The 22,372-nt window shown below is 37.9% G+C and overlaps 1 protein-coding gene across 7 annotated transcripts in view; it reads left to right on the forward strand.

Moving 5' to 3' along the window:
• The window catches only part of APP (amyloid beta precursor protein), a 189,633-nt gene that overhangs the window by 145,010 nt on the left and 22,251 nt on the right, over positions 1–22,372 (forward strand). For all 7 annotated transcript variants that reach the window (XM_078388947.1, XM_078388948.1, XM_078388949.1 and 4 more), the window contains 6 exons: positions 689–822; positions 5,934–6,008; positions 7,140–7,298; positions 10,732–10,860; positions 15,375–15,474; positions 18,726–18,947. In XM_078388947.1, the coding sequence (XP_078245073.1) occupies positions 689–822; positions 5,934–6,008; positions 7,140–7,298; positions 10,732–10,860; positions 15,375–15,474; positions 18,726–18,947 (819 nt within the window). The remainder of the gene's footprint in view (positions 1–688; positions 823–5,933; positions 6,009–7,139; positions 7,299–10,731; positions 10,861–15,374; positions 15,475–18,725; positions 18,948–22,372) is intronic.

Below are 22,372 nucleotides of genomic sequence, written 5' to 3' on the forward strand. Positions count from 1 at the left end.
CAAAATGGTGTGTGTGTGTGTGTGTGAGAGAGTGTGTGTGTGTGTGTGTGTGTGAGAGAGAGAGAGAGAGAGAGAGAGAGAGAGAGAGAGAGATTCAGCTTGGGTGATGGCCCCATACAAGTGTGTCCTGGTTACGTTTTAAAGTCTACTATAACACAGAGGGGCAGGGCTAGGTACTCCCCTCAAAGCATGTTCATCGCCCTGGCATTTATAATGCCAAAAACAGGACTTCTGTGTATAAGAAAAAGCTACAGAAAGAAGGATCATAATGTGGTTCCGCAAGACTGTGGGTAGCCCTGCTGAGGAGATAAATTTGCCTTTGGAGATGGCTTTTAAAATACCTGAATGTGTTGTGCACAGACCTGTTTTCAGAGTAAAGCATGTGGTTTTTAAAAACCTTGCCTATTTTCATGTCTATACCGGTAGTTTTGGTAGACTGGAATAACTTCAGTCTTTGCATGTCTTCATAATCTGCTACATGGGCAAAATATTTTCCTGTTTCTGACTTCTCTGAAAAACAGGGAAGAGTCTTTTCTTCCTCAGACTCTCTTTTTATATGTATGTATGCTATTCTAGTGGGCAGTTGCTTTTAATAGACAGACGATATTGGAATCATACATATGGTTTTGTGTTTCATCTTTAAGTAAACCTTTGCCTCTGTTTTTCTTTCATAAATCCCCATTGCTAGTTCCCACCACAGCAGCCAGCACTCCTGATGCTGTTGACAAGTACTTGGAGACCCCTGGTGATGAAAATGAGCATTCCCATTTCCAAAAAGCCAAAGAGAGGCTTGAAGCCAAGCACCGTGAGAGGATGTCCCAGGTGAGCTGACCTTATAAAGTGATATTTGAATTTGCACTTTATACTTTCTCTCCATCCTCCAGGTTTCAAAAAAATAAAAGAATTCCCCAGCTTACTTAATTTAAACAACAGAGTTCTTTCTCACCCCCACCCCCGGTGACAATAATTGTGTTCACACATAACACTATAGTGTAATTTAGTGCCATAGGAACAAGGTGTGTGTGAGATTTGAGGTTGTTTACTTCTCGTTTTTCTTATAGTTGGGAGGAGGAGATAAGAGGTTTTTTTGTCATTTTGCCTGATCTAAGAAGTACTGTTACTTCTTTGAAGCACGGAAATCTGTGGCCTTATTGATGTTTTTTTTTTTTAATTACCTGTGCAACTCCCATCTGTCCTAGTCAACAGATCCAAAAATAACTAATTAGGCACTTTTTTCTCTTTAGTTTAGAGCACTGGTTCTTAACCTTGGGTTACTCAAGAGTTTTGGACTGCAACTCCCAGAAGCCTTCACCACCAGCTATGCTGACTGGGGTTTCTGGGAGTTGCAGTTCAAAAACATCTGAGTAACAAAGGTTAAGAACCACTGGTTTAGAGGAACAAGCCAGGATCAGAAACCACTGTTTAAAACTGGCTTGTTTAGCCCTCACTGTCTTCTTTCACTAGAGTGTGTTTGGATTTTGAGGCCGTATATTACCACTGTTAGTTAAAAAGGAAAACATCTTCTGCTCTTGTGACCATGCGGAGGAGAGAAGAGGAAATGACATGCTTGGAGACATATTCATAAAACAGAGGTAGGAACCATGTGCCCTTTCAAATGTTGTTGAACAGTGGTTCCCACCTGCCTTAGCTGGTGCTAAGGGATTAGGGACTTGACATTCCAACAGCATCCATACATCCATGTATCTCCCACCTATTTTAAAGTGACCTGCAGGTATTGTTGGTGGGAAACATTGTATCTTTTTTAATGACATAGCAACAAGCATATATAATCAGTAATTCTTTTGGACAAGGTTATATACCACAGAGATACCCAGTGTGGTGAAGTGGATAGAATGATGGACTGAGACTTAAGAGGCCTGGGTTCAAATTTCCGCTTAGGCATGGAAACTCATTGAGGGTATGGAATTGGTAAAACCACTCCTTAAGTATTTCAGTGACATTGAAAGGGTTGCTATAAGTAAATTCTGACTTGATGGCACATAACAACAAATACAACATGGAGAATGCCAAGTCATCTCTCAAAATGACGGGCCCATAAGTTCTTCCCTGTTGAATGTGCTGGTTTATCTGTGTGAAATTAGGCATTCAGTACTCAGTGGTTTAGTATGTTGCCTGCCACTTTCATGCTTTATGTTATCCTGAATATGAAGACTTTAGGTTATTTAGAAAGTAATTTCTGAACGTGTAACACAGTCTTGGATTTGATATGTGGCCAGCTTCTCTGCTAACTTTCACAACACTGACATAATTTTATGGTGTTCTGCATAAGAGTTTGTAAGGCATTTCTCTGTTTGGTTGTTTATAGAAACAATACTGTAAGAATTGTCACAGTGTTAACATTTTCTATCCGGCTTTCTCTCTACAAAGAAATTATCTGTAGTAAAATCTGAATAATTCTACAACTCACTTATCACACAGGATAAAATTATCTGCCTGTGAAGTATAAATGAGATTAGTGTGATTAAAATTTGTCTCAATAATGGATGACACATTTTGTTTTTCCTCCCTCCCCCCCAATCCTTTTGCAGTGCTGTCCACTCCAGGGGGGCGCAATTTATGCAATGTGTCCTGAATTTTGAGGAGTGCTTGACTTTGAGATGCCTAGGTTTTAAAAATCTTAGCCTAGAAATTGTAATTTTGCCAGAATGAAAGAACTAAGCCTTTGAAGTACCATAAATCTATATGGTTGTGATAGCTTTGTGTTTTCATTGAAGGAGAAAAGCTTTATAAGTGTGTATGAGACAACTTCATGGTTCCCATGCATTTCTCCTTCGAAGAATACAGTTTTCATATTTATTTGTTTGTTTGTTTATTAATTAATTTATTTGTTAGTTTATTTCTTGGTAGGTCTTTTTTTACTCTGTAAATGCTCTTTTATAAGTGCCCATAATTTTTCTGAGACTGTGACTTTCCAGACTGAAGCATAAATGAGAGAGAGAGAGAGAAAGAGAGAGAGAGAGAGATTATTCACTGATGGGTATGGATTTTTTTTAATTTTTATTTTTACAAAGGACAAAACATAGGCTTCTAAAATAACAGCATGGGCAATGCCTTATTTTAAAGATAATCATGCTGGTCAAGTTCAGCAAGTTATTATCCCTATACCATAACTGAACTTTTGGCTTTCATATTTACATCTTGTCTAAAGAGCCATCTGAGATATCATTTATACAGTCCTACCTGTCTCAGTCTGAAAGGTTTGGAGAAATGTTAGAAGTATATGGAAATATAGCCGTATCATCTTGGCAGTGAGTTTCTGTTGTGGGTTTTTAGCTAAGTGCTTGTGATTTTAAATTTGCATGTTGGTCAAAAAGACAAACAAGTTGGGAAATGGTACTCAGAACACTAGAACTACGGTTGTAAAGTAAAACTGCTGGAAGGGTAATCAAGGTGGGTACTGAGGAATGATAGAATTTAAACTGGGGTGAGGGACCTGTGGACCTTGAGATGTTAATCTTCTCTTATTCCCATCTTCATTTACTGTTGTTTGGGCTGGTGGGAGCCCAACAATATCTGCAGGACAACCTGTTGATTGCTTTAAATTGTAAAAAAAATTAAAAAGCAATTTTAAATTTAAATCATGATTTAAATCAAATAAATCCACCCTGCCAGAGTGAGATAGATTGTTTGAATCAAGGAGGTTGTTCCGTGACCTTCTAATCTGTGAGTGAACTGGATGAAGACATGCATATTTTCTGTGTTTTCCTCTGCAATATGGATGGGTCCGTGGGAGTCATTGATACACTTTATGTCAGAATCTCCTGCTATGTCACTGGGTAATTTGCAGCTGATGAGCTATGATTACTGACTCCTTCTTCTCTGATAATAGGAACACTAGAAAGCTTTTTCAGCCTAATCTAGGTAGCTTGGCAGACCAGAAGGGAAGCAGGGAGGAGATTGGTAAAAGCAGTAGATTTCTCTGTGAAAAGATTTCTGATCTTAGTTCTAGTACTCATTACACATTTCTGGGCTTAGCACATCCCATGCAACTTGTTCCTTAATTTTTAACACATTTTACAATGTAAATTATCTTCTCCCATTTTCTGCTCTACAAGGGGCAAATTGGAGCTTTTAGGACGCTTTGTCAAAATTTGGAAGGTTGCAGGGAGGTAAATTCAGCTCTTCCCTCATCTGTGGTCCTCTAGACTTTTGTACTATAACTTTAAATAGCATGGCCCATGATCAAGGATAATGTGAGGAGTGATCTAAACCATATGGAGGGTGCTGAGTGGAAAAAGTATTCTGACTGACTGATATCTTGAACGGAAATTGAGTTTCTACCACTTAATTGTAGAACTTCCCAAGTAACATCTGAATTATTTTCATATTTAACATATTGGAAATATTCAATTCCCAGTGTTCTATGGGAGACAGAACAATAAGTTAGGAATTGTTTTTAAGTGGTTGTTTTAAGTTTTAATTTGGTTCACTTCTTTGCCTTTGGGCAATCACTTTGTCCCAGCAAACTCTGAGCATGAGGAGTGGTGGGAAGTAGAGATGGGGACGAACCACCAACATGGTGGTTCATTCTGGTTCGTGGTCCATCAGAGTTGATGAACCATGAATTTCCTCCTCATGAACCATGAATCAGTGTGTTGGGTTGACCCCACCCCACCCCCACAGTCTGCCTCCTTCCCACTACTCCTGTCACCTCCCAACCTTGTCATTATCTGGGCCTGCAGTCTGTGCCAGTGCCGCCATCCACGGCAACCTGGGCCACGGCGGCCTCCACAACCACCATCCACTGCTGTTCACCACAATGGTCTCCACTGCTATAGCCTGCCTTAAGGGAGTCTGGCCTAGCCTTTGCAAAGATGGTGGCTGCAGCTTCCCTGCCTAAGAGAAGCCACACCCGCCATTTTTGCAAAGGGCAACCCGAATTCCCTTAAGGTAGGCTAAGGGAATCAGGGCTCCACTTTTCAAACATGGCGGCTGCAGCTTCCCTATCCTAAGAGAAGCTGCAGCTGCCAACTTTGCAAAGAGCAGCCAGTGTCCCTTACAAAGTGTTCCATGGCTGAAGAGGCCACAGCAACAGGAAGTGATGGACATCGGTGGCAGTGAGTGACAATGGATGGCAGCGGCACCAGGCAGCAGCAGATGGCAGCAGTGGCTAAGGCAGGGAGGTGAAGGGGGACAGGCTGTGGAGGTAAGTGGGGTGGGTCTAGCTAGCTGACTGTGGGCCTGCCAATCAGCTGATCAAAGGAGCCCATAGGCAGAGTGGGAAAGCCATAGGCTTTGTATGGGGGACGAATAAAAATGGACAAATATTTGTCCCTTCGTATTTGTCATGGTCTTTGGGATTCACAAATATGAAGGGACAAATATGTAACAAATCAGCAATGTTTTGTGAATATTGTGATTTTTTTAAAAAAATTGTCCCCATGTCTGGTGAGAAGCTAAATGAGGTAGGGGTTGTAACATTGTACCTCTCTTTTTAATAAGAACCATACATCTGGTTAAAATAATAAAAGGTGCAAAACATTTGCCTGTACTGTGCTCTGTAGAAACTATAGTATTGGGTAGAAACTATAGTATTGATGCAAACTCTACAGTTGATCTTGTTGAAGAGAACTGAAGACATCAGTTTGTTTGTGTTTTTCCAAAAGAAAAGGGGGGAGGAGTGGGGGGGGAGTCTGAACCTGCAGATAAATATACAATTATCATCAGTGTATATTGAATTCAGCAGGACTTTACTGCTGAATTGCACTTCAATCATTAGTCAAACATAAAAATGCAGGAAGCACGTCTGATAGTTATTGAAGTTAAAATCTAAATAACTGTCCTTCCCATTTATGTTAGATTCATCAACTAATTATTGTCTTTTAAACCAAGCAGACATCTCAAACAACCTTATGAAGTATGTAAACATAATAAAAATTTAAAAATCTGATATTTTGCTTACATCTGGGTAGGTCATGAGGGAATGGGAAGAAGCAGAACACCAAGCAAAGAATTTGCCAAAAGCTGATAAAAAGGCTGTCATACAGGTAAAAACAAAGAATGCTCTCTATCTCCAGGTTTGCAAATGTATAGTGGTTTTTTGTTTTCTCTGAGCTGGGGAACATTACATAAACAAAATATCATATCAACCCTGTATGTGTAAAATGGACTTAAATTTGCTCATCAGCTACTAGAACTGCTGTTAGTCTTTATGAGGTAGGGAAGTAAGGAGCCAGCTTTTCTTTATAACTCTACCAGTGCATGAGCCAGAGCTTTCAGTTGGCCCCCTGTTCAGTTTGCTGGAGAGGAATAACATGAGTAGGTCCTCTGTGCAGGAGGGCCCACTCATGTTGTTCCTTCTCCTCAAAGGGAAGGAAGTCCTTTCCATCACTGATAAGACTGCCATGGTTTACATGTTTTTCTTTGTTTATTTCTGTTTTGGGTTTTTTGCTCGGTGGAGGAGATGGGCTTCTTCCTAATATGACCACATTTTGCCCGCTAGGTAACATATGAAATATCTTTGTGAAGAGGTATTCATTCACCCATAGGCATACTGTGCTACCCAAATCTAACTGTACAAACTAGAGTGGATCTAATTACTGAATAGTGAGTTAACAGCAGTGTAAATTCCACTGATTCCATTAATTTTATTTGGGACTAACAATTGAATTCAGGCCTTGAGTTTTAACCATAAGGTGCTGTTGAGTACAGACCAATAGCATCTGATAAATTCTCTTTTTTATTGCAACTCTCTATTGCTTTGCTTTGTTCAGTTTTAAATGTCACTTCAGACTTTAAATTATTTTAGAGAAAAGGAAAGATACTCATCTTTATGAATTTTTTTCTTATGCTCTGCCAAGAGGCTTTCCTTTCTCAGTTATATATATTGACATAGTTTTTGTACTGGCAAGGATCTGAGGGTAACCTGTATAATCCCCATTATTAGATCACATTGCTTGATTGACAGATAATTTCTCAACAGTCAATAGGGATATTACTTACTGCCATGATTTTTAAAAGGCATATGGGAAGAACTGACAGTTTATGATAAAATTACAGAAAATGCTGTCAGAACATCCCATGTAAATCAATGCTTTCTATTCATTTCCACGGTATCTGCTATGTAATTCTCTGTTGCTGTGTAAAATATCTGTGATATCTGTGTCTCTTTTACACAGCATTTCCAAGAAAAGGTGGAATCATTAGAACAAGAAGCTGCAAATGAGAGACAACAGCTAGTGGAAACTCATATGGCAAGAGTGGAAGCTATGCTCAATGATCGTCGCCGTATTGCACTGGAAAATTACATCACAGCTTTGCAGGCTAAGCCACCCAAGGTAAGCAGACCTAAGACTGATCTGAGCATAGACCTGTCTCATTATTCTATGAAAGTTAGTGAGTGAATCTGTGTGCAACCTCTCACTGAACTTACTGAGACTTACATGAGTAAACTGGTTTAGGATGGAACCGTAGATAAATGAGATTATTCCTCTCTATGAACCTTCTATGAGGTTTTTAAATCATTGGAAAACATGTCATATTTTGTACCGCTCCTTTAATTATATTGTATGGGATTGCTGTTGGTTTTGTGTTCCTGCTAGGGCATTGACAAAATCCACTAGCATGGCAAGACTATGAAGAGATAGTAAGACAGTTGACAGTGTGCACTGGCAACGAAAAGCTGCAGAATGTTGAAGATTAGAGGACATAGAAATATGTCCTCTAACCTTCAGTATTTAGAAAAATATATGCTCTTGACACTGCTTTTTTAGTTTGAACTCCAGGAACATCTTCAGATGAGTACTTGTTGATTTCAACTGCCACTGAAGAGGTTATTATTTACATCTGCTATGCAGATGATTCAGTATTAGCTGCTGCTGCTGCTTCTTCTTCTTCTTCTTAATAGTAGTAGTAGTAGTAGTAGTAGTAGTAGTAGTAGTAGTAGTAGTAGATGCCACATTTCTTCCAATAAGGGAGTATACTTTAATAAATGGCCTGGATCCACTGAAAGTACCCAACCTTGTAGCCCGTCCATACTGTTCCATTGTCTTTCAATGGGCGTTGGTGGAGAAGCTGCCTATCTTGTAGTAGAGTTTACCAGACACTGCTTCATTTTTTTTCTTATAGGACTTTCCAATTGGAAAGGTAGTGGTCCTTCTTCATTGGTCACATAGGTTTAGAAATTGTTTGGTTGTCATGATGGCATTGAGAAGATTAAATTTAGACAATTTCAGTTTTGAAACAGGCTATCAGAGTTGATTGCATAGATTACAGTTTGTCTTAAGATATAAATGTTAAGGCAGTATTAATCCATTATGTTTCAATTATGATATCATTCTGACAGTTTATGCAAAAATGGGATTGGAAAATGAGCCATGATTAGAATCTCTAGCGTTTAGTTATCTTGTTCAAAGAATAATCCTAATATCTTGCCTTCATCATATTCTAAGTAATATATTAGATAGTTGGGTTCAGGTCATAGTGTGTTACTTTTTTAAAAGTCTTTAGTAGTTATCTTTAGTAAAAACGATCCTAGAAGGCCTTCACACTCAATTATCCTCTTCTCTAACTCCATGTGTTTAATTTAGGTTTGGTGTAACATGTGTTTCTTGGATCTTTTCATTCATTTCAGATAAAGGAATCATGTTTTCAATCATACAACCCTTTTACATTTGTTTCTTTCCTACAATGCTTGTTTTAGAATTTCTCTCATTTGAAAAATTTATATCCAGGAAACTGCTCTCAGTATAGCATTTCAAAACCATGCTCATGTCAATAAAATTACTTTCAACATCGATATAGTAGGACCTCCGTTCACTGGATCAATACCTAAGATTTCACTTAATTGAAAATGACCAGTCAACTCTTATGGTACTACAGATCCATTCCTTAGATCCAGGCCAGGTTTTCAAAATGCCTGGACCAAGTAAGAGGAAGAACGTTCTGCTAAGCCCAGCGGGGGATGTGCCTTCCCCCTCACTCAGGCTCTCCTGTGCTGGGTCAGGCCGTCGGCTGGCCGAGATGAGGCAAGGTAAGGTGTGGGCGCTCCAATCCCACCTTCTGCCAACAAGCCAAAATGGCCCTGAACCAGAGAGAATGGGTCAAAAGGAGTGGCACCAGTGGTGGCAGGTGCAGGGCAGAGTCTGCACTTCTCAAGCAGAGGAGGCATGGAGCTCCAATGTAAGCTGGGAGGAGGAGAAAGAGAAGGACCCAACCAACTCCTATCGTGTCCATTGTCTGCTCCCCAGTAAAATAAATCCCTCTCAATCCATCTTCCACCTCCCCCCATCTGATCCGGAACAGCTGCGCCCTGCTCCCCACAGATTTTGAATGGGAGCACACGGGCACGTGCAAAACAGTCAGTTTTTCCTCTTCATTCTCTGGGCTCGGGGGGGGGGGGAAGGCAGGGTTGCTGCCACCGCCTCCATTTGGAAAGATCTGCCTGCATAGCTAAGCCAGCAGTGGCAGTGAGGTTTGCTGGAGCAGCTGAGCTTTAAGAGGGTGGGAGGTGCTTTCTGAAGAAGAAGCAGTTGCAGATCTCAGAAATGACACCATCTGAGCTACAAAAAAAAAAACAAAAAAAACCCAGCAATATTAGGAACAGCGTACATACTGCGCCAATATTTAACAGATACCTAGGTTTTTGGTTAAAACTTGCATCTGTTATATAATACCAGTCAATGTTTTTATAATTTTAATTGAGTGTGCCGGGTAACTTTAATAATAATAATAATAATAATAATAATAATAATAATAATAATAATAATAATAATAATAATAATAATAATAATAATAATAATAATAATAATAATAATAATAATAATAATGATGATGATGATGATGATGATGATGATGATGATGATGATGATGATGATGATGTATGTATGTATGCATGCATGCATGCATGCATGTATGTATGTATGTTATGCACATGCAATAATAAAATAGTTGTTGCTGTGCAGGAATATGGGGGTTGGGGGTCCCTACAGCATTTGCTATGTGTTTGCTGCTCGCTGTGGTTTTCAGTATCTGCAGGGGGACTTGGAAGCGATCCTCTGTGAATACGAGGGTCTTACTATATTTCTATTACTATAATAGATGCCATATTCAAATATCCATTCGTAATGTAAAGACAACTGAAATGTTGAGTAAGGGTGGGAATAGCCTTTTCTGTCTGAAATGTCGATACTGGATAACTGAATGCTTCTTTTTGTGTCATTTTTGAGGATTATTTATATTTCTATGTATCAGTTGTTACTATGTTTTTAAAAGCTAAGTAGCAGCAAACAATGTCATTTATTGGGAAATAGTATTGAAACAGCTTCTCTTTGAATACTGGTAACATTTGGATGTTATGTATCAAAATGGAAAATAGCCTCCAAATGGTTTTACTGCTTAAGGACCTTCCTGAAGGAAGAAAGTGTTTACTATAGGCAGCTGCATATATCCATAACATTGTGCAACAGTGTTGTAAGTGCATTTCATAACTGTCGGATTAACCCCTGTGGTTAAATGCTGTGTCATGATGAACTCACAAAAATTTCAAGCATTCTGAACTGTTTTGTTTTGTTGTAACAGCCACATTTTATTGTCTTCTTGTAGCCTGAACCCCTTTCGAATATGTCACTGTAGTTTAGCAGATGTGGAGTATTTGAAGAGTTTTGCTTATATCTGCACTTCAAAGGGCCACATATTCTTTCTAGCAGAAATGCAAGTAGCCTGATTGCTTTCACTGTGAATGATATATATGGGCGTTTTTTGTCTTCACAGCCTCGACAAGTCTTTAACATGCTAAAGAAGTATGTCCGTGCTGAACAAAAGGACAGGCAACATACACTGAAGCACTTTGAACATGTCCGTATGGTGGATCCCAAGAAAGCTGCTCAGATCAGATCTCAGGTAAGTTGTCCATCAAATAAATTGGTTCCTGGATTAACATTGTGGGAATGTAATATTTTTACAGCTGCTGACTAATGTGCAACTCTATTTTTTAAAAAATGAAAAAGATCTTCACTATTCTTGTAATAAATGATTGTTAGGCAGCCCTCCATATAGATTACACTACAGTGATACCTACTAGGAGTTTGATACCTCTTGTCACTTTCAGTTTACACGCTCATGGCAGGGTTGTTTTGTAACACTTATTTGTCTGGGCTTCATGCCTTGATTAACGTCACTTCCGCTCGGGGGAATGACCAGCTAGGAGCTGATTCTCCGTACCATCCGGACGGTAAAAAGCTTTTAAAATGGATTTATTCTTCTAGATAACTGGTTCTTTTTGTATAAAACCTTGAAGGGAAAGATAAGGAATGTCTAGAGTTAATTAAACTCTCTACGGACTGTGTTTTTTTAAATTGGAAATTACCTTCACTTTTCGCTTGCTAAGCCTCTGGATTTTTTTAACTGTCCGGCTCCTAATGAAAAGCCTGTAACAACAATAATTATTCTTAATCAGACCTCTCTATGTCAAGGAGAAGAGATAACTCTGCGAAAGCCCCTTCAGACTGCAGTCTGGATAGATTAACAAGGGTGCCAAATGAAGAAGATAAAGAAGATAAACAAACAGCAATGGAGTTGCTTACGAGGCTCGTAAGAGACATCTCTGTTAGCATGGCTGAAGGCTTTGACAAAACAGAGAGGCAAGCAAAGTCCATTGAAATAAGTATTAACAAACTTCAGGATCAAATTTCAGGCGTTTCACAGGAGCTCAAAGACGGTAAAAGCAAAATTAGTGACCTTGAAGATCCAGTATAATCAGATGAACAAAAAATATCTTCCTTGGATGAACAAATCAGTGACACCAATAAAAAGCTGATTTACATGGAGGATAATCTTAGAAGGTCTAACATCAAAATAATGAATTTCCAATTGCAACACAGACAAGATTAAAAAGAGGTTATAGCTTGGGTTAATTCCATAATGGGCACGCAACATCTGCTTGAAACAGACATAGAAAGAGTATATTTTATGGGTAACCCAAAAAGCCTTAAAACAAGACCAGTGGTGGTGAAGTTTTTGAATTACACAAAGAAAGAACAACTCATGAGAGTAATTAAACATAAACAAAACCAGCTCGTCTATCGGGACAATAAGATACAGATTTTCCAGGATTTATGTAACGAATCAGTGAAATGGAGAAGATCTATGAAGCCTTCTTCTTCAGCAGTTCTGAAGGAAAATAACTTTAGATATCAATGGGGTTATCTTTTTTTTTTTTTTTTTTTTTTTTTTTTTTTTTTAAATTTGGAAAGACAAGATTCTGTTTAAATTTTACTCCTGTGAGGAAGGTATACAACTTCTGAAAGCCTGGAAAATTTGGGCAGAAGGGAATCAGGAGTTAACCCCAACTACAAGTAAAGAAATAGAAGGCTGAACCAGAAACAACCTGATGTCTAGAAGAAGATGGATTTATCTTTCTCCCCCTTATTAAAAATTTTTTCTTACATACATAATATTTCTTATCCCCTTCTTTTCCTTAATCATCTATATTGACTATTTATTCTTATTCTTCACTTTTCTTTTCTGTCTCTATACAAATCAAATTTATATAATCATATTAAATTATATTTAATATACTAAATTTTAGATAGTAAAAGCAGTAACAAAATTAAAATTATTAACATGATTAAAAACTGAATTTTTTAATTTCTTTTTTTAACAGTGATTTATAATTAAGGGGAAAGTGGGGTGGAGAAGGAGGTTGTTATTTTATTTTATTATTACTTAGAAATGCAAAACTTAAATAAAAAGATTGGAGGTGAAGCTCTGGTTGCAGTTCCGCTGGGCGGTGATGCCATCTCCCCCCACACACACACCTTTTGCTCACGCCAGTGGTTATGGCGTGGGATCATGGTGGAGAGGATGTAAAATTATATGTTCACGAGATTGGTAATGGCAAATTATTGGGTTTTATTATGTCTTTTTTATGTTTTAGTTTATTTTCGGTAGTTTGGTGGGAGGGAAGGTTACACACGGGACCAAATGGAAGAAATTTTGAATATACATGGGTAAAAGAATAAGACTTGGAATTATGAACATGAAAGGCCTAGGATCAACAGTGAAAAGAAGAAGAATAGAAGCATATTTGAAGAAAAATAGGTTGGATATTGTCTTTCTGCAAGAGACACGTCAATCAGAAAATGGAGTTAATGAATTAAAGATGAATATAGACATTTATGAAAAAAAATTGGAACTTCCAAATCTAGAGGTGTGGCAATTATAATTTTTAGAAATTGTGAATTCAAAGTGGAAAAGGTAACAAAAGATTGTAATGGTAGATATATAATAATACAAGGTAAAATGTGGTTGGAAGAATACACTTTGGTTAATGTCTATACACTTAATAATAAACGGAGAATTTTATGATATGGTTTTTAAAGAATTGGGAAAGGTAAAGAAAGGTTATGTTATTATGGCAGGAGATTTTAATATGGTTATGAATAAGATAAAAGATAAAACATATTATGGTTGGAATGATATTTATCAAAGAAATACAATATTAAGCAAAAAGATTAAAAAAATAACCGAGAGATATTTGGAGAGAATTGAAAGGTGACGAAAAAAGATATACCTATTTTTCAGTGGTACATAACACTTATTCTAGAATAGACCATATATTTAGATCTGAAGATCTAATTTCTAAGATAATTAATGCAGAAATTAATTCTATTAAAATAACAGATCATGCATTGATGTTCATAGAGTTTGAAATTTAAAAAGATTATAAATATTCTAAAAGGTGGAGAATGGATAATAATATTTTACAGCACCCAGAGATAATAGAAAATATAAAGAAGGAATGGTTAGAATTATGGACAATAAATGAAACAGGAGGTGCTAAAATAGGCCCATTGTGGGACACAATGAAAGCAGCTTCAAGAGGAATAACAATAAGGGAATCCTGTAAATTAAAAAAAAATTAAGGAGAGAAATGTGAAAACAAATTAAGAAGACCTGAAAAATTTAGAAAACAGATTTTTTTAGAAAGAGATAGAAGAATTTTTGGAACAAGATGAAAAAGAATGGGGAACAAAAGGTTTGAAATTAATTTGGGAAAATGATTTAAAGACAGAAATTAAAACAGAGGACTGGATAAAAATGAGGAGGATGAGAGTTTTAAGATTAATGTCGATAAGAATAAAGGAATTTTTTTTAATTTGTTTAAGATGGTATTTGACTCCTGTAAAATTGAATATAATAAATTCAGCATACCCTAAAGCTTGTTGAAAATGTGATAAGGAAATTGGTACGTATTATCATATGCGGTGGGATTGCAAAAATGTTAAGAAATTTTGGAAACTAATTTTTAAGGAAACGTGATATATTTAATGCTAAAATTGTTTTATTGTCAATTTTTGACAATGCAGATTTGGATTATTATTTGAAAGAATTGATCAACAATTTTATGACAAGTGCTAGAATATTAATAGCTAGGTTTTGGAAAGACTAAAATGATATTAAATTAGAAGATTGGTATAGTGAAGTATGGGACATCGCATTAAATGATAAATTGACTACAGAACTCAAGATGAAAAGAGGGGAAATAAGTTCTAATATTTTTATGCTATTTGGGGTAGATTTGTTGAATTTGTATTAGCGAAAGGAAATGAGAAAGCCTCTAAACCACTGGTTCTTAACCTTGGGTTACTCAGGAGTTTTGGACTGCAACTCCCAGAAGCCTTCACCACTAGCTGTCCTGACTGGGGTTTCTGAGAGTTGCAGTTCAAAAGCATCCAAGTAACAAAGGTTAAGAACCACTGCTCTAAACAACAATCCATACAATTTTGGAAAGGAAATTTGCAATAAAAATTGTTAATGTGCACCCAACTGTCAGTTTGGGGTGTACGATAGAACGTAGTCTCAAACAGCAATATTTTTTTGTATTTTTGTATTTTTGTTGTTGTAATTGTTTTTGTTTGAATAAATATAGGAAAAAAAGGGGGGGATGCCTTGATTAAACGTTCAAAAATATTTTCCTCCTTGGCTTAAATTTAGCTGGCTACTTGTCCAGTCCATATAAAATGGCTCTTACTACTGAATGTGGACTAGAAATTGCTGTTTGTGCCTTACTTTGTGCCACCATGCTGATAATAGTCTTCATGAGCAGGTCTAATGTGAGTTAATCCTCGTTGACAACAGTAGCAGCAGTTAATAAGCATACTGTTGAAGACATCAGCCAGAAAGCCTTACCCCTTCAAGACTTAGATGACAGTAATGAATTACCTACTGACATATTAATGGATTCTTAGCCATAAAATCAATAAGGTTGTTGATGGTGCTGTGAGTTGTCTTTTTCTGCAAAATATATTGGGAGTTGCAGTAGAGAGATCTGTGTAACTTTGATTTTCTTTGACACACTGAAGATTACACTGCAAACCAGCTTGTCATTGCTGCTGTTGTTTTAATATCTTTAGGTTATGACACACCTACGTGTGACGTATGAACGCATGAACCAGTCTCTTTCCCTCCTTTACAATGTTCCAGCAGTTGCTGAAGAGATTCAGGATGAAGTTGGTAAGTTACTGGAGGGTTTTGCAAAATATTCAAATGTAGAAAGGCAGGGAGCGATGAATTGAAAAGCCTGCTTGCTTTCTTGATGTTAAAGAAGTTGGTGGCAAATGTGGCTAGAATGTAAGTTTTTTTTACTTAAAATGTTGCAAAAAGCTGTGGGAGGTAAGGGAATAGTAAAGCATCATGTTTCATTTAACAATACAGAAAAGATTGCCTGCAGAATCCATGTGGAAAGGTGGCAAAGGTAAAGGTTCCCCTTGACAATTTTTGTCTAGTCGTGTTCGACTCTAGGGAGCGGTGCTCGTCCTCGTTTCCAAGCCATAGAGCCAGTGTTTTGTCCGAAGACAATCTTCCGTGGTCACATGGCCAGTCCGACTTACACACGGAATGCTGTTACCTTCCCACCGAGGTGGTCCCTATTTATCTACTTGCATTTGCATGCTTTCGAACCGCTAGGTTGGCGGGAGCTGGGACAAGCGACGGGAGCTCACTCCGTCGCATGGATTCGATCTTACGACTGCTGGTCTTCTGACCCTGCAGCACAGGCTTCTGCAGTTTAGCCCGCAGCACCACCACGTCCCTTAGAAAGGTGGCTTATGCTATCCTAAATTACAGTGGCTTTTGGTGTTTTTTTGGAACAGCATTTGGTATATTTTTCCCCAAAGAATGTAAAATTCTTAGTGCTTTAAGCTTTATCTTCCTATGGACAGAAAAATAATATGTTTAAAGAATACCCAGTGCAGTGTAATGGATATAGTGACAGACTAGGACTTTGAAGAACAGGATTTGAATTCCTGCTCAGCCGTGGAAACTGACTAGGGAACTACTGTAGTAAAACCACTCTTTAAATATCTCACTTCCTTTGAAAACCCAATTAGGGTCAGTATAAGTTGGTTCCCACTTAATGGCACAACACACACACATTTAAAAGCTTATTTTGAAGCATAATAAGCATGTGCATCTGAAACAGTAGCAAGAAATGAATTACAGAATTGTTCAACTCATTTGCACTTTTTGTTAATTTATTTTTTATTTTCAGAACAAAAACAAATACAAAAGTGAAAAATACTTGCTACGCAATCTAAACTACCATGCACCCCATACCCACAGGACCCCTTAGAGCAATACTTTTAATGCGATCTTTCTTTCCAAAATTGTATTGATTGTTGTTTAGAGGCTTTCCCCTTTCTTTTCACTAATACAAATTCAACAGATCTACCCCAAATAGCATAAAAATATTTGAACTTATTTCCCCTCTTTTCATCTTAAGTTCATTAATTAATTTATCATTTAATGCAGTGTCCCATACTTCATTATACCAGTCTTCTAATTTAATGACATTTTTGTCTTTCCAAAATCTAGCTATTAATATTCTAGCACTTGTTATAAAATTGGAAATCAATTCCTTTGAACAATAATAAAGTTCTATCATATCAAAAATTGGCAACAAAGCAATTTTAGAGTTGAATTCAGTATCATTTCCAAATATATTACATATTTCCTTAAAAATCAGTTTCTGAATCAATTTACACTCCCACCACAATTTCTTCATCACATTTCCAACAAGCTTTAGAATAATCTGTATTTATTCTATTCAATTTCACTGGAGTCATATACCACCTTAAACTGATTTTAATTTTTTCCCCTTTATTCTTATTGACATTAACCTTAAAACTCTCATCCTCCAAATTTTTATCCAATCCTCTATTTTAATTTTTTTCTTTAAATCATTTTCCCAAATTGATTTCAAACCTCCTATTTCTGTCTCTTTTCCCTCTTGTTCCAAAATTAGGTTATATGTTCTACTTACTACTCCATCAAAGCATCTTTCTGCATATCTTCATGTGATGATAGAAATTGTTCATAAATATAGCATTCTCTACATGTGCCATTAATTTTCAGCCATTCATTTGTCCAGCTATCTAACTGGATATAGTTATACCATGACAATCTATTAGTTTGAAGTTTAACTATAATCTGATCCTTTGATCTCATTTTAGTCATTTGCACTTAATGCTCATATTACCCTTATCACTAGAGACGGCTGCAAGCCTTCTTCCCTTCCCCTGCCTCCCTGGCCAATGCCCCGCTTAGCAGCACCAGCCAGCACGCGCTCCTCTCCTCCTCCTCCTCTTCAGCTGTTCAGCCAGTCCCTGGCAAGAGCATGGGCTTGTCTGTCCTGCCTCTTGGGCAATCAGCCAAAAGGGCAGGGAAGGCTGTGCTTCGACCAGGAACAAGCTGAACAGCTGAAGAGGAGGAGGAGGAGAGGAGCGCGTGCTGGCTGGTGAATGGAAGAACCCAGCCAAAGAGGTGGGGGAAGGGAACATGAAGCATCTGTGGTGCTGTGCGTACAAACCATCATGAACCTCGGAACCTAGATTCATGCCCATCTCACCACTTTGATTAGCATAATTAATTCAGATTTTTTTGTCAGGGAAATTGTACTTTGGTATCTCTGTTTCCTTTCACTGCTTTGCTACCTATTTAATGAAGTGTCGCAGAGATATCTTGGGTAGCTAGATAGGCACATACTGCAGCATTGATCCCAATTTAGGAAAGTGTTGATGTTCACACTAAGTAAATACATGGCTGCTGTGCTGGCAGGCCTTGAGTTTATTGGATGGTGATGAGAAAGTGGGTTCTTCCATGCATTTCTTGCAATAGCAAAGCTGAATAATGCAAAGATGCCCAAGAGGAAGTATTTACCCATTGTCAGTGCTGGTGGTGAAAAATCACAGGACATTGAAGGAACCTATGCTGGAGTTCAAGGCAGATTATCCTTGTGACTGTTAAACTACACAGTAGACTGATACTCATTCACTGACAGATGTTAGCCCTGCAGTTACACTGGTTGCCTTATGGATTGGCAGCAGAAATGAGGAAGGTAGTACTGTGTAGAAAGTGTAGAGTGGATTTGTCATTTATATAGTCTTGATTTATGAATTTAATGTAAGATACATCTAAACCAAAACAAATGGATTAACGATAAAGAATTTGAACGTTATGGGGAGCGCACCTTCCCATCGGATGTGAATTGTCAAGGACATGTTTGCATTTGTTAACATTGTTTCTAATTTTTATATTCTTTTTTCCATAATAGCTACCATAGCAGACCTAACTTTTTTGTTCTGTGAAATTAATTTTGAACAAATTTTGTGTCCTCTCTGTTGCAGTCATTTCCATGTAGCTTGCATTACCAAGCAATTGTTGTAGTAGCTTCAAATGTATCCTTAGCTGAATTTCCTTTTCACCAGATGAACTGCTCCAGAAAGAGCAAAACTACTCTGATGATGTCTTGGCAAATATGATTAGTGAGCCAAGGATCAGCTATGGAAACGATGCCCTCATGCCTTCATTGACAGAGACTAAAACAACCGTTGAACTCCTTCCTGTTGATGGGGACTTCAGCCTAGATAATCTTCAGCCTTGGCATCCCTTTGCAGTTGATTCAGTTCCAGCAAATACTGAAAATGAAGGTAATGTAAAATGACTGAAGAATTTCTGAAATGGAAATGATGGCTGAATGTAGCTGGATTCATTGTGAGCAAGGCTTGACCTCTGTGACACAAGGAAGAAAATGTTCTTTCTGAGTGGTGAAAGGTCTGCTAGAATAGTTTACCTTCCATTAGACTGGGGTAGAATAAAAATATTGAGATGCATAGCAAGTCTCAGAATTGAACTATGTGTACTGCCTTGATCAGAGAAGCAGACAAAATGTAAGAGAGAAGTCTGACCTGACTGAAAAATTAATATGATGAACTTGTCAGAATTGGGCACAACTTGAAATAATAAATGCTCAATTAAAAGGAGGATACTTTAAATTGCTACTTTATTGCTACTGTATAAAATATGTGGAAGTGAAATTAAGTGGAATGGGAGCGATCCAACTGGGACATGATCAGTTGGCTCATTTCAGAATTGCTGGAGTTAAACTTCTTTGATTATGGAGATTCCTTGTCTCTTAGAATCAATACTTAAGGAGAGAATTGTGCTGTTCCCTTCATTTAGTGATAAATGTGATGAACTTCTGTAAAGTAGTCATTTTATTGTGAAGAAAGAGTTTGTTCAATTCTAGATAAATTTATTGGAAACTGAAGAAAACTAAAGATTTATTGTTTTAGTCACATCAAAGGGAGTTCTCTAGAGTAGAGATGGGCATAAACCTCAAAGGCAGGGCTGCAGGAATCCCTGCTCTGCCTCCTGATCTGAGTGGGTAGCTGCAAGAGGAAAAGGAGGAGCGAAGCACCCACTCCTGCTACGACTGGTCGATTGCACAAAGAGGAGGGAAAGAGCACCATGTGTGGGCTGGTGAGTGGTGGAGCTGGCTTGGGGTCAGGGGAGGTAACCAGAGGTGCCGCACCAACAAACTGGCATGAACCTCCAAACAGAGGTACGTGCCCATCTCTATTCTAGAGTCAAATCCTGAGTTGATCAGGGAGATAACTTATGAAAGATAAATGTTGTAAATGTTGACAAGAATAATGATGATTTTTTAAAATACTGTATATATATATTGTTATTCCCAAAAACACACATATCAGGAATTCTGTTTTTATTCAGGTTGTTGGTAGCAAAAAATGCAAATTGTTTAGCATCAATGATGATATAAAAGGTTCACCGCCATCTTACTGTGCTACTCTAAAAGCTTATATATGCTATATATCAAACATTTAAAAGCCAGCGTATTTCTTTATGTATTATAAAGTAGGCCCATTAATTATGAAAGTTGGGTACTTCTTAGAAATTATACGGTGCAAGAGGAAGAATAGAAGTATGTATATAGAGACAGCTACAACACTGCAAATAAATACACAGTATATGATTGCAACTAACAAATTTGCTTTGCTGTCTCCAGCTGTGTCCCTCCATAAGCAGAAGGCTTTTTGAATCAGATGAATCTTCTGTGAGCAGGAAGGAAGAGAAATGATGTTTACACATTTCCCCTTTCTTCTAGAAGACCTCCTGCTATCAGACACCTTCTTCCATATAATTTTCTAGTCTTCTGTAGATAGAAAAGGCACAGGAAATTTTGGGGGGAAAATAGGATTGGAAAAATTCACAAATGTTTTCCATTAGGGGAAGGACACAGTTGGAGACAACATAGTGGGTGATGGGAAACATTTCTCCTTCACCGAAAGAGGTAGCACAACAGTTTGGCTGTGTGATGCCCAGTTCCCATTCATTTTACTGTGAATTGTGCTGAAGTTAGAAATCATAAAAAGTTTGGTTTAAGAGATCTTACAGCCAGTGCTGTAGATTTTCAGGCAGGCTAGATACTTGAGAGTTCAATTCATTTTCGTCTGCTTCCCATCAAGCAGGAAAATACTGTTCTTTTTAAAGAATCTTGACAATAATGCTGAATGAATCAATAGGTTTTGTGCTTTATCTTCAGACATCTTTGAAGTAGATTGGCTGTTGCCAAATTCTGACATTAGCCAGAAATCCACTGGCGAATTATACATGCAGTTCAAATTAGGTACATTACTGCTGCTTAACAAAGTGCTAGTTGCATTCCTAGTTTGGTGATATAAGCATGTAACCAACTCATTAATTGGCATCTCATTAATTAGCAGCAGTTAATGGTTGTTACTTATGCTGTTTCACTTAACACCAGTAGGATCTTGACTATTACTATTTCATGTTTGGGAGAAAACCTTTATATCTGCTTTGTGAAGTTCACAGGTATGCTTTAGTTTCTAAGTAAGTAAACATCATAAATAAGCATCACAAAAGCTGCCTTGGATGCTTTTGGGGAGAAAGTCAGAATGAAAATATTTTAAATGTACAAGAAAATATTATTATTTGTTAGATTCACATGTACAGATAACTATGAGTGGCTACTGGTCATTATGGCTGTTTATTGTCTTCATTATCAGAGGCAGTGTATTTCTCCATGCCTGTTTCCAGAGCAGAGGAGCCACAGCTGGCCTCATGTCCTGTCTCATGAACTTTCCTTAGGAATGTGCTAGTCACTTGACATTTGGTTTGATCAAGCCTGGCTTGTATATTCCTAAGATGCTGTGAGCAACTCTTCAGTACAGTGGTGCCTCGTTTAGCGACGTTAATCCATTCCGGAAAAATGTTGCTAAGCGATTTCATCGCTAAGCAGAATTTAAAAGCCCATAGAAACGCATTAAAACGCGATTAATGCGTTCCTATGGGCTTAAAACCTCACCTTAAAGCAAAAATCCTCCATAGTGCCGCCATTTTTGCTGCCTCTTAAACGAGGAAAAACAGCGGGCGGCCATTTTGTTTTCCCGACAGCCATTTTGAAACCGCCGATCAGCTGTTAAAAAAGGGTCGCTTTGCCATGATCGCTTCCCCGCGATCATCGCAAAGCGAAAAAACCCCATAGGGACCATCGCAAAGCGATCGCTTTTGCGATCGCAAAAACTCCGTCGCTAAGCGATTTCGACGCTCAATGGAGCGATCGCTATGTGAGGCACCACTGTAGTAATAATAATGATGATGTCTGAATGTTGTCAGACATGTGTTTTCAAAACAAGGATATCGTATATTATACTCATCATTAAAAAAGAAAAAAGAAATAACAGCTGACTGGCTGCAGCTCACTGGCTGTATGTTCCCAGAAATCATAACTTTAACTTAGTGCAGAGTGTGAAATGGCCCTCAGTGCATTCTGCCAGTAAAAGCTTAATGTTCCTTGTGCATATCTGACACCTGAGTGAGTTGGTTGATTATGCCTGGATTCCGAAACCATTTTGGGTAGTATATTTCAGACTGAGCAGCTGTGAGTTGTTCTGTGTGGACTGAATGACTACACAGTAGGCTAGCCAATTAGGTAGTGTGCTGCCACAAGGATAAAACACTGGTTCACATGCTGTCAGTTGGATGAAAAAAAATCAGGAGATACTTCGGTATGCATGACGGTCACTTCTGA

This window comes from Pogona vitticeps, chromosome 3 (assembly GCF_051106095.1).
Source record: "Pogona vitticeps strain Pit_001003342236 chromosome 3, PviZW2.1, whole genome shotgun sequence".
NCBI lineage: Eukaryota > Metazoa > Chordata > Lepidosauria > Squamata > Agamidae > Pogona > Pogona vitticeps.